Source organism: Micropterus dolomieu, linkage group LG01 (genome assembly GCF_021292245.1).
Source record: "Micropterus dolomieu isolate WLL.071019.BEF.003 ecotype Adirondacks linkage group LG01, ASM2129224v1, whole genome shotgun sequence".
In the NCBI taxonomy this organism is placed as follows: domain Eukaryota; kingdom Metazoa; phylum Chordata; class Actinopteri; order Centrarchiformes; family Centrarchidae; genus Micropterus; species Micropterus dolomieu.
In genome coordinates this window covers 34602618-34616443 of record NC_060150.1, presented here as the reverse complement: position 1 = coordinate 34616443, position 13826 = coordinate 34602618, and the positions used below count along the sequence as shown (strand labels likewise).

The following is a 13826-nucleotide window of genomic DNA, read 5'->3' as shown; positions in this document are numbered from 1 at the left end:
TGCGTCACTGTGGCTGTTGTTAGAGACCCCAATGGTGGTCAACTATACAACATATTGGTCATTTAATATCAATAGGACACTCCTTAAGCTATGCAATACTTGCAGAATGTGCATTAGTTACTTGATAATGTAGCACAACAATATTATTTAATATGTAGATCTTATATATATCTATATGGGTGGGCGCCTGCATTTATAATGGAGTTATTGATATTTTGTTGTGGATATTTATGTATAGCTACTAGTCTGTGACTCTGCCTTGGATTGCTGCTGTGATAATGGACTTTTGATTATGTATCTTATTTGTTGTGCTTTGTTGGTGTACTCATCTTTAAACACAAAGAAAAAATGTAGTGCAACAATACATTGATGTACTGTTGGCACATCTATGCATAAAATAAAAAGGGAACAGGGTAGATTAGTCAACATGCAGAAGTGAGTGGCGGAAATATCTGTTTTTAGCAGCAGTATTATCCTAGCTCACCAGTGTGTGTTTTGTCACTAGCTGGTTTGTAAGCATGGGTTGTATTCTCAGTCACACTGTCCGATTTTGGTCCTGAATTTCTGACACCATGTATTTTGACGCAGACTAAATCAGCTATCAAACGTGACTCAGAATTGGACCTAAAACTTAAAACTACAGCAAGGAGCAGCAGACAGGAAAAAGTGGGCCAACCAAACACAGGCAAATGACAAGACATGAATGATGGAGTGTACGGGCCTACTTTGTCTTCCATCATCACTGAGCTTGACCACCAACCATCTACTGGCCACACACGCAAACACAAATAGTTGTATTTATTAAATCACAATTACACACACATAAAGACATACAACTGACTCAGAACCTCGTAAAGGGGATGGGGCTGTGCTGGGAGCAGCTGCACTTTCTTCCAATCTCCTCTCAGACCTTTACTTGTTTTCTCTCCCTCCCAACTTCCATACTTCATTCCATACGTCCATCATTGATCGTTTTCCTTTCCTTCTGCCTCACGCAATTGCTCATGTTGAAAATACACCATGCTGTGTGAAAACACAGTCCATGTAGTCAAGTAAACATAGTGCTCAAAACAATCAGGGTCCAAGGAACTTGGAATACACCCCCTAACACCCTGTCTGAGGTTAGACACGGATTCAAAGTGATGGCAGAGCTGTGGTTTCACATGACATTATTCAGTAATGTCAGTAATGGCTCACCAAGCAATTTCTTTTCCATATAGCCCCCATTCATGAAACAAAAAAAATTACGGAAGTGTCAGCCCACAAATGTTCACTTTAGTTTATTCACTAAATACATTTCAATCTGTGTTTAAAAGAAATTAAAAATAAATCAGAAATGGGACTGAAAAAAATTTTGCTTAGCATGGTGATAATGGTGACAAGAGGAGCGAGACCAACTGTTGGTATTGATTGTATTGTAAGTTGTCTTGCAGAATGTAATCAATTCTGTGCCCATACTATACTTTTACTTTGTTATGTTGGCATGTAACCTAACAAAACCTGGTAGGATTGAAATGTAGACTTTTTTTTAGTCTAATAATGTTTTTGGAGCTTTCATTTGGAGTGTGGATATATTTTTCTGAAAAGACCATGACACTGGGTCATAGACACAACAAGAGCCTTTATGGTGTCAACTAAATGGACAGCGTACACACTCACACAAAGTGAATCATTTGTGTGTAACAATTCATAAACTACAGTTAAAGATAAAAAATGTATCTTAAAACAGTGTTAACCATCAGATTATTATTATTCACCTGTTTACAGAAAAGACAGAGAGTAAAAAGTGTAAAAATGGGTTTGAAAGTGCAAACAAACAGGTTAAAAGTGATACTGGGTGTGCGAGAGCTATAGTGCTCTCAGAGAAGCCACAACTAGTGTTATTCAATCAGACTTCCCCTGAGGCAGCTCTGACTCAGAGATATTATATTCATTCACTGTGAAGGTGAAGAATTAAAATGTTTTATGTGTTGTCACACCATCAGCATTGGAGCATGAGAATGAGCAACTTGTGGTGAAGCCGTGGTATAAAACCTTTTGAATGTTCAAGTGGACAGTGTTACAAACACACATCAAATCCGTCAGGTGTAAAATGCAATAAGTGCAAATGTGAAGTCAGTCGTATGTTGGCTCACCATCCAAGGCTTTCAACCGGTCACTATTAGCTCTCATTCCACAGTTTAATATAACCAAACCATACATTCTGTAGGTTTTCATTAAAGTCTGTCATGGGAGCAATGTATTTTCTTACCTAATATCCCTCCAGTGTAATGTACTGCTGTGTCTGAGCAGCAGACAGCTGGTGTCTCATATGGGCTACTCGTATCCATGCCTTTACCGACAACAGCTATTCATCAAGAATTGCTAACAGACACAGCGCATAAAACAAAGGTTTCATAACTTATTTTAATTAAATTGTCCAATCTGACAGAGTTCATTGTTTTTACTGTTTGTTGTGGTTTCAATCTTGAACAAGAGATTAAAGCTTCTCTTTGTGCGCTCTCTGTAATCAGTGTGCCGTCTCTGTGCCCTCCTTCCATGCCGGGCTCACGAGGAGTCACAAGCCCGTGTAAACCGACCCCCGGCCCTCATGTCACGCTTTATTGCTGAGTCACAGCATCAGAGAGCAAGAGTATTGTTTACAAACGTGATAGATTTACAGTGCTATAACTGACAGGTAGCACGCTACAAAAAGCAAATGGCTTAATAGGTAAACAAGGCAAAAAAATAAAATAAAAAAAAGGGCTGATATCATTATTATAGTAATAAAAGCAACCACTTGAAAATATTATATTCTCCAGTCATCTGACTAAAAACAGGCATTGCGTGAAGAATTCTGACCCCTTAAGCACGGAAAAATATCAGTGAGTAATAAAAGACTGGCCAATGCGTGCAAAGCAATGTGACAGAGCAAAAAAATAAATAAATAAAAACACTTCTTAACCCTCATGCCCTTCTAGTGCCAACTGTTAAGACTTGGCTGGCTGAGAGGAATGGCTGGCTGGGGATCAGCCTAAAAATCAGACCCTGCTGTTCTCATTAAGAATATTATATTGTGACCTGCTGTTTTATGTTCATTGTCATTAAGGGGGGAAAACGAATTGCTTTGTTAACAAAAAAAATAAATAATTGAAAAACACTCCTGTGCCATTTTCTAAAAAGAAATAATATGAATGTATTACTGCCAAATTGTTCTGACTACTTTCTATGCAAGCCTTTCAGCCTGTAAATGATTTTGCATTTTCTCTTTACATTCATCCAAAACATATTTTACTTACTTTAATTCAGTTGCTTTCTGAAGTATAATGTAGCAACATCAACGAGCAGTCCAGATTGAATGTGTATCACGTTCAAACTCAGATGTGCAACAAGCTGAGGTGCCCTTAAAATGCCGGGTTTTTGAGCTGAAGTATGGTTTTTCTTTTGCTGAGAATGCAACATAAACTAATATAAAAATACAGTTGCCACAGATTCCCCCATTTCCTTGTGAGCTCTCAACCGGTGGGACCACCAAAGAAGACGTACAGCATCAACTACCAGAACAAACTTTGCCATATTACTGTTAGGAGACCTGCCATCTTGTGTCAGTGTGAACCCTACTTCCTGGTATGATTCAAAGCAAAGTATAAATAATAATAGATCTGTGATGTTTCTGTATTCCTCATTATGCCTTCCAGTGACACATCCTATGACAGGAGAGGTATTAGTGATGAGCTCAAAATGTGGTTAAAACAAAATCTGTTTCCCCAGAAAAAAGGATCCTCCCTTTCAGAATTACAGGAACTGAAGTGGAGAAAGATAAACACCTGGGTGTACACTGGAAAATTAGAACAGCTGTTATTTATGGTAAAAGGCCTGTTCCATGCGTCTCTTTGTAAGCATACAAAATACTTAAATGTGCAGCAGTATGCTTGTATTTGCAAGTGTTTTATGCATCTGTATGCTGTGTGGCAATGCATAAAAAGGGTGATACCAAGAGTTTAAATGAGACCACAAACCACTAGAAGAGTATATCTTGAATCTGCTGAGGAGGAATTTCACGGAAGTAGTTGTCAAGATACAGTAGCTGGGATTTGACAATCCAGGGGAGGAATGGGATAAGGCTTTCCTGCAGAGCTGATGCGCAACAATGCTGGGAAACAGGAAAGTGGCGTGGTCTGACGGGTTGACGTGCGTTCTCTTGACAGCTACTTACTGCTCAGCACTGATACTACACAGCTATCCAGGATGGGAGAAAAATCACTTTGAACGCGAAAGGAAAAGGAGGGTCCAAGTTCTTTGGGAAAGACACAAGTGGTGTGTATTTGCACAAAAATTCAGATTTCTTGTGATGAAGCCTACTTAACTCGCCTGACTCTCAAACACACTGAAAGGCAGACTTACGAAAAGGTATTTGTACTGATGTAGCCTGCTTTGTACGTAGTGGTCGCGGGGTTCATTTTTACATTCAATACGTTAGGGTAAAAGAGGAGAGGAGGACACACAGGGATACACAAACACGAAACTCCACTCAGAGGAGAGGAGATGAAAGGAGAGACCAGACTTCTGTGTCATTGAGTCTGTTGAGCACAAATCACTGTAAGCATTTGTTTATGTTGGACCTGTGTTCCACTCCTCCACCCCCAGTCTCCTCAATAAAACACAGCTTTATGAGTTTACACCCATTTGTACAATTTGGAAAGATTAAGCTTTGTTCTGGCATGTTGCCCACGGTAATTTATGAACTTTCTGAGTGAATGCATCTGATTTACTGATCTACGCAGATGTGTGGTGATTTAAAAAAAAAAAAAAAAAAGCTTTATGCAATAAAAGTTATTTCTCTGAAGTCGCTACCTTGTGGGCTTTGGCAGCTCCCTTTTGTTTTTGGACAGCAGTGATGATGGGATAGATAAGAGAAACCATATCTGTGGCATGCCTGACTGAGAGAAAGAGCACACAGTGTCCTGATTAGCCTGTATGAGATACTAAAGCCCAACAGGCCAGAAAGCTATAGAAAAAAATAAACTTGAGCGGGACAAAGTGAGAAAGAGAAGGGGCGGGGAGAAACAGGCAACTGCGTCTGTGAAGAGGACCTCAGGAGACAGCCGATACCTCCACATAGGAAGAGATGAGAGGAAATGTTGGATATAGTAAAGCGCTCATGGGCAGATTTGCCTTTTCAGTGAGCCTGGTTGGCCCAATTAGAAATGTAGATGACAAAGTACACCTGTGTATGTGTGTGCGCTCTTTGTATGCGTGCTGCAGTTTTGCTGTCTGATGTTATTCTGATGTGCTGCAGGCATGAGAAAGGTATTCATTTGTCAAGGATAAGTATCTTTCCATGGCAACTATTCTTTATATTTCTTCTATGAGCATATACACACACACACACGCACACACACAAAGACCCACAGCGTCACTAAAGCATATGAAAGGTTGTCATTGATTTTACAAGGACACTGCAATATAGTGTTATGGTAATTCTAAAGCACAGCCATACTGCATATATGTGCCACAATCAAAAGCACAGAGGGAACTAACGCTATTGATATCTTTATGATATCCTTAAACGGACCTGTGTGTAATATCAAAGTCTCTGCTAATATTTAGGAGGATCTATTGACAGAAACGCAATATAATATACATAACTATGTTTTCAGTGGTGTATAAAGACCTTACATAATGAACCGTTATGTTTTTAGAACCTTAGAATGAGCCATTTTTATCTACATACACCGCGGGTCCTCTTACATGGAAGTCGCCATGTTGCGCCGCCATGTTTCTACAGCAGCCTAAACAGACAAACTGCTCTACAGAGTGCGTTTCGTCACTATGTTGAATACGTTCAAAGAAGAAGAACAAGTAACAGTAGTAGTAGTAGTCAACTGATTTATTAGAAGTAAGAAAAGAAGAGAAATTTGGACAAATGGAGGACCACATGTACTATTCAGCACAAGACCCGACAGAGCGTGTCGGCCACTGTAGCTTCTCCTGCGTGCTTGGAAAGGGAGGGGTGAGTGGTGACTGATGGTGCATTCATGTTGCGTTGGAATAATCAGAATATTTTTTCCTCCTTAAATCTTTATTGCATAAAGAGAAATGAAGTGTATATAGGACACAAAGAAGTATACAGAACTTTGATTTGTGCAAACCCAGCGGTTAGTTTGCTGTCCATGTAGAGTGAACATGATGTCTGCGTGTTGTTTATACACTCTGATAATGCTAATCCAACACATCTTTTTAGTAGCGTCCATGTTGATTCCACATTCCGACTTAAGAGCACATTAACACACAATGAAGTCGGAAGAACAACTTCACAACTGGGGAAATGGGACCATCCAAGGAGCATGTGAATGCACCGTGAGCTGCTGGTTGCAATTTGCACTCCTCACCACTAGATGCCAGTAAAACTTATCCTTGTAGGTTTTTACTGCTTTTCAATGAAAAATACAGTTTTTTTTTATCGTATACATAATTAATTTCCTGTTGCCATGCATATAGTCTCTGAATTTCCTGCTACAAGACATAGTATATGTAGTTCTCTTGTGGTGAGGGCAGCTCATTAAAATTTAATAATAAAAGTTTCTTGTAACTGACAGTATCAATAAACAAGTTGCTGATTAAGCACCAAACAGACAATTTGTCATCAACTATGTTTATGAAGCAAAATCTTATTTTTAATGTTTTCACTTTTGTTAATATTCAAAAGCAGTTGCCTATTTACACTTTCAGCACCAGAACAGCATTAGCGTATATTTAGTCAGGTCCCTGGCCATCTCCTGAGAGTCCAATATTTACTGTCCTTTTAACTCTGGTTTGGCCTCCAACTCCTGCTGTCTCTTCAGCTGCTTAGTGCTCTACTATGTTCACCAGATAGTAGTTAACTTGGTCTTTCTACTGTTTGATGCTGGGCTGGTAGCGTACACAGGGTTAAACAGCTGCCTGACAATGAAACAGAACAGCAAAGATGTAGGCGGAAACCTCAAAACTATGAGCTGGAAGATGCTAAAAATGCTCCGAAGAGCTGAGCTGAATTGTAGAGTTCGGTGATACTTCCACGTGGGTTTGTCATTACAAGCAACAAAAATAAGAACCCTATTTACGCTCCTATTGTTGTAGAATTCTGGACTGCCCTATATAGCATTACTCTAGCTACTGCCATTGTCAGCAGCAGAGGTGACCAACTCTTCCTCTTCATTTCCTGCAGAGAAAGCAGTAACGGCCAGCTCAGTATCTGAACATCATCAGGAGGAAATATCAGAGCAAAGCACCTCCAGTCATCAGCCCACTATTCTTCCAGCTGACATAATGCTACGGTCATAACCAAATGAGGGCTGGGAGGAGGTGGGCGGCTTCTGACTGTTCTGCTTTGCTCTAACAGGGAGAGTCCTATCCAAATTCCAACTCTGACAGAATGCAGGATGCAGGCGCCCCACTGGGATCGGAGAAGCAAGGGGGAAAGCTGGGAGCCCGTATGAGTCATCATCGGAATCAGGTGTTCCAATGATAACAGTCGGGGATTGTCCGTGAAATCGGTTGATGCAACCACATTTCTTGATAACAAAAATATTTTTCTGATTCTGCGGTCATTTACGTGAATCACTTGGGCTGAATTTCCACATGATGTTTCACAGCAGCTTGGTAACTGACTGAATAAGCTGATAAACACGTGTAATTCCGAGTATGTTCAGAATTTGAGAATGAACAATGGTGTGGGTAACAGAGATGAATCACTGATTTAAACGTGGACTTGGATGGAAAGAAATTATGCACAGGCCCTTCACCATAAATAAGATTCATTAAGACGCTGATAAATGCACATTTCATATTATGGCCATTTTTTCTCATCAGGGCACTTTCTGAACGAATCAATACTGGTCTTGGTGGTGATTAGAGCGCTGATGGATCAGAGCCAGGCTGCCCTTTTAATGGTGAGATTTTCCATCAACATGACTCCGGATCACTCTTATTCATCATAATAGGTAAGGACATGGGCATATGGAAACCTTCGTTTCCCTGCAGCATCATTAAGGTGACCGATTGTGGATATGGCCTGTCAGTCCGCCGCACAGTCAGTCGTCTGATGAAGAGAATTCATATTCATAAGGTCTCACTTTCATTAATCCGGGGCTCGACTACACTGAAAGAAAGAGACCTAATGAAAACATAAGTGACCTTGGGATAATATATGTCTTTTCTGTTTCAGACACACACACACATGCCCTCACACCCCTCTCTCACTTCCTTACAAAGTGGCATAAGAAAACAAAACAGACCATGAGGAAAAGATACAGCCATGTCTCTTAGAAACGCATCACTGTGACATATGACATTGACAGACAGATGCTGGTAAACAGATTTTCTCTTCAACCCCACAGACATTTGTCTTTCACCCCCTGTTTGTTCCTGCATGGATCAAATAGTAGAAGATGTGAGCCAGATGCTCGACTGTCTGCTCACTAGACTCAGTTACCCAACATTCCAACTGAATCACTGACTTTCTCTGGCAAAGCATCTGCATTTTAAAAATAAATCCCACACATTTGGCATCACAACACCTTACCGTAGGACTCTAATGAGCCAAAGTTTATGTAAGAAGCTAAACAGACATGCATGCTTCTCTGTTACAGTCTTCTGTGTTTAGTGCTTTAATAAAAACACTAAATAAATTCTACAGACACTGTAGAGATCCATATCTATGAAAACCTATGTTAAAATCCCCACATTCCTAAGTTGCCTGTTACAAAATGGGTGCTCCATCACTTTAAGAGAAGCAGCCCTGAAGGGTTTTTTTAAATGAGGAAACACTGCCATCTGGAGGGACTCATAATGCTTCCTGAAAATAACTCCATGCATTTCAAACTAACCTAAATGAATACTGGCTTACTGAAATTTGCCAGGCTCTGGAGACACATAACTTAGGCTTTGATAAATTGTTTGTATACCTTATTTAACCTTGCCTCTGTATTTAAAATTATATGATAATATTTAGAACACTAAAAACTCCATAAACTATTATGGTAAGATAATATTTATATTAGGCTGACACCAGTGAAACCGTCACAAATGGATAAGCCTAAATAAATATAAAAAAACTGCGACAACATTTATGCCTTTTATCAAGAAAGAGATGTACCAATTTCTCTTTCACCAAAGTGTCACACCTGGATTTCGTCTTAGGCAAGCCAAAGCATCCAAAGTCCTAAATAACATTCCTTAACTGAGGGAGAGGGGGGGATCATTAATTGCACCTCTGTGGCATTTTTATGGAGTTTTGGAAATAGCTGGATGGCTCCAGCAAAACAGATAAAACGAAGGGAAGAAAGAAACTTGACAGAGACTGAGTGCAAAGGGACCCCATGAGGGCACCACATTCATCAGTTTAGAAAACATATGGAGTGGAGGGCCACGTCTGACACACATCTGAAGCCAGTGGGATCAAAGAAACAAAGCAGCCTGAGGCCATCCAAAATACATAAAGACCATGTCCACACTAAGCAGGATAAATCTCAAAGCTCAACCTTCCCTCTGCGTTTTAGCCACCTATCCATTCCACACTAAGCCAGAGCTTCAGGCACCCAGAATGAAGCTTTTGGATAGAGAGGGTAAATTCAAAAATGCTAGTCTCTCTCTCTCTCTGGGGAAAAGAAAGCTGTTGCAAAACACTGAGATATTCTTCCATATACATAGTCATTTGATGGCAGTAATTAACAAGTAGTAGTTAACAAGACAATTAACTGTCCCCTTTAGCTTAATTTAAAGGGAACTCCAATATAGATGATCACAGAGTACAGGTGTCATCATTATCTATTTATGTGTATCACTTTGCAGCAGCAACGCTGCACTGAATATGAGAAACTGAAGTGCTGGTTTGCTTACAGCGCAATTTAAGTGATCGTGTAGGGTTTGGAGGCGATAGTACAGACGTTTAACAGAGGTTCAGTTGAGTATCCATGCTGTGTCCATCCTAATTATTAACAAATGATGCTGTAGCACAGAAATGTGCCCCCTTGTTAAAACAATAAGCCAGTGTCACTACTTTGGGACTGAAATGGTAGCAGGCAGCTGGCTAAGTTCAGTTTTTGGAGCTCACCTTTGGTTGAACATCCCTCTGAAGTTGTAGTTAGCTCTGTAGTGGGGCATAGGCTTGGGATCCAAAGGCCTGTAGATGGCTGGCTCCCCTCTCTTCATGGCCAGACCATTCAGCTCCACTGTGGGCGTTATACTGCCTGTAAATGAGGGGAAATATGAAAGATTAAAACCAAGGCAATTAACATTTGCAGCAAACATTAAATACCAAAATAGTACAAAACATTGCATATCTGAAATCAGCAAATAAAACCTTAAGTCCTTAATTGGAGGAATAAATTGTATCTGAAGCTCCAAATTCAGTTTTTAGAATACAACACCAAAGCCCCAGCAGGCTTTGCAGTCTAATTGTTTATTTTTGTAAATATGAGGATGTCTGTATTCTACATAAAAACAGTCCTTCCTGTCTGAATGCACTGCTAATCCCACAGCACAACACTGATGTTGCATAACCCATAACAGGGCTTTCTTAACTCCATAGAGGGCAGCGGAGGTAAGACAGGCTAGTGGTATTAATTTGGCCAGGGACAAAACATAAGCCTGCACTTAGGCTTTATTGACAAGGTCTGTACTGGCTTTGTTCGGAACACGGATGATCTAAATATATCCAGTGTATTTCCAGCTACACCTGGAAGCCAACTTCCTCCAGGTAAAAACCTAAAACACTGAAACATACTATTAATAATGGAAAAAGAAAAACACCATCGTGACACCTCTTACCCCTCTTCTTTCTCCTTACACACACACACACACACACACATTAAAAATAGTGATGTCCCAAAGCAAAACGCTGTTGTCTGAAGCAACTTTAGATGCTTTCCCCCGTGTCCCTCCAGATGGATTTACATCAGTCAACCAAAACACTTGAACAAAAATGAACAGTAGAGGGCACTAATGCAACCTCAAAAGGAACAACTCAGATTTTCTGACAAATTGTAATCTTTAGTGAAATGTTGGTGTTGCTTTTTTCCCCTCTCTCATAACTTCTCTATATCGGCTACTTGGTTGAATAGTTAAGATGATACAGAGAGGTTAGGGAAGAATAAAGCATTGTAACTACACTAAATATTATATAATTACGGCTGCAAGATTAATCCAATCGCAACTGCATTTGCGACGTCGCCATTGCAGTTGCGATTAGATTAATCTGTGCGATTACATAACCGCAAAAGGGTGCGGTTTTAATTAAACAGAAAAGTGTGCTCTGTGTGTGACACTGCAGTCTGCTCACACATATGCCCCTAAAAGCAGATACGTGCGAACCAGAAAAATGATTAATGAGCAGTGTACAAGTAACATTAAATACTTTTTATTAAATGTTATATTATACTATACAGTCAATTATACTAGTTACTCCTCCGTGGTTGTGGATAGTGCTTCTGCAGTGAACAGATGTAGATTTAGCCAGAGTCAGGATGCCATTGTGCCAATATGTGCTCCTTCTAGCCGCCACTTCCTGAGAGCAACACACTCCCCTTGTTCTGTTTTACATCTATTTTACTAAAGTTACTGTTCTAAATATTATTCAGTAATCTTGTTTACATAAAGGGTGGCGTGCTGGTGTATCGTGTACTCCCACCCTGGTTCAAAAACTACAAGTCCCACATGCCACAAGCTGCAATGCACAAATTACAGTACATTTCTCTGCGATGAGTGTTGTTTATAAATCACAATATTCCACAATAATAGCAATATGACTTTTGCTCCAAATCGTGCAGCCCTACTAAAAACGATGCATTCTGTGTTGGATGCTTAAAACCTTTTTTATTGTGGTGTTTTGGTTTATGATGTCATGTGTTAACTGGCCCATGCTGCAGTTAATGTCCATGCATTAATAGCACTACCAATGACTAGCTCAAAGCAGTACAAAATGTGAACTACCTCTTTAAGGTTGAATCTGCCAGATAAGGAGGAGGAGAAAGAAAAACATGTCCCTCCTACCCCTCCATACCTTCACGGTCACACAATAAGCTCAATTTGGAATAACATTTGTAAAAAACCTTTAGTAGTCCTTGAGATGCTCAAGAATTGTACTAGCAGTTATTGAGTTGAAAACATTTGCTATAAATAAACTGAGGAACAAATTAACAAACAAACATAGTCTTACTGCAAAAAAATGGGAACTGGTTGAGAGGCTTAAGCAGTGGTGGACTAAGTACATAAATCCTGTACTAGAGATTACTCCACTAAAAGTAGAAGTCGTCTATTTAAATTTTTGCTTATACAAAGGTACCCTCTTTTAAAAACACTTAAGTATCAAAAGTAAAAGGTATTATTAGTATGGTTATGTACGTAAGGGGTTGCCGACATGACAAACAGAATTTAAAACTAAAGTAGGCAAACTTTCCTATTTATTAAACAATGGCATTCATTATAAAGATGTTGCCCTTTTACTCAGTTATATATATGCGTGCGTGTGTGACAGTGGTGGACAAAGTATTCAGAGCCTTTACTTAAGTAAAAGTACTAATACCACACTGTAAAAATACTCTGTGACAAGTAAAAGTCCTACATTGAAAATGTTACTAAAGTATGTAAACATGATCAGGAAAATGTACTTAAAGTATTAAAAGAAAAAGCACTCATTTCAGAAAGAAAAATGTCCTGTGACTGTTACACTATTATCTATTATTATTATTACTAATGCATTAATGTAAAAGCAGGATTTTACTGTTGTAATTTTTTAAGGGAAGCTCATTTTTAACTATTTTGTATCGCAGTGCAACTAATGATTATTTTCATTATGGACTGATCTGCTGATTATTTTCTCCATTAAATCAATTTTCAAAATTCTGAAAATAGTGAGAAATGCAGTCACAATTACCCAAAGCCTAAAACGACACCTTCACAATGCTGGCTTTGTCCAACCCACAGTACAAAGCTCAAAATTATTACAAATCAATTTAAATAATGAAAAGGTAAAGCAGCTAATCTTCACATTTGGGAAGGTGGAACCGTGCCATGTTTTTACATAATAACTGTCTTAAATGATTAAAATTCTTGCCAGTTAATTTCAATTTCAATCTAATAATCATGTCAGCTGTACTTCTATAAAATGTTGGGTAGCTTATTATTAACAAAGCATATTTTATTAAGTCTTCATATGTTTTGCGTTTAACTAGTAAATAAAAGTGTCAGATAAATGTAAGTAAAAAGTACAATATCTCCCTCTAAGATGTAGTGGAGCAGAAGTAGAAAGTGGCATGAAAAGAACATACTCGAGTAAAGCACAAATTAGGTGCTGTACTTGAGTAAATGTACTTAATTACTGTCCACCACTGCACTTAAGATTAATTTATTGTGTGGGGAAAAAAAGCTGAGAGCAAATGTCTCATTAAAAACACTGTCTTACTACAAACACTTAGTTCAAATACAGTACAAATAGTAGGAGCCGCAACCAGCTTACCTTTTACGAAACATAAAGCTCACTACTGACAATTAATGAGGTCCACTTTTTTTCTGACAGGTCATTATCCCATCCTACTTTGCCTGGCTGATGCAGCCAGCGTCTGCTATCTGCTGCTGAAGCTGAGGCACCGCCGAAGTAAGAAAAAGGGGTTATATTTTCAATGTATCAAAAAGCATTAAACATAAAGTAGACATGGACTAGTCTTTGCGATCTGGGCTGACTCCATTTACCAAGAACATTTCAGACGGGGAGAAAACACTTCATTTAGGGAAAGGCTGATGACAAATATTAAACTTTCTATGTACCTTTTAACAATTCAATCTGCCTCAGTTAAATTATCTACCTGTAT

General features: G+C 39.1%; 1 protein-coding gene and 1 long non-coding RNA gene across 2 annotated transcripts in view; one reads left to right on the top strand and one right to left on the bottom strand.

Moving 5' to 3' along the window:
* The window catches only part of stau2 (staufen double-stranded RNA binding protein 2), a 110669-nt gene that overhangs the window by 92642 nt on the left and 4201 nt on the right, over nucleotides 1–13826 (bottom strand). The window contains exon 5 of the mRNA XM_046066349.1: nucleotides 10073–10208. Within this exon, the coding sequence (XP_045922305.1) occupies nucleotides 10073–10208 (136 nt within the window). The remainder of the gene's footprint in view (nucleotides 1–10072; nucleotides 10209–13826) is intronic.
* On the top strand, nucleotides 4157–13613 carry LOC123981497. The gene is made up of 4 exons (XR_006827780.1): nucleotides 4157–4293; nucleotides 7361–7474; nucleotides 7831–7910; nucleotides 13535–13613. It is a non-coding gene; the product is annotated as an uncharacterized LOC123981497 (long non-coding RNA).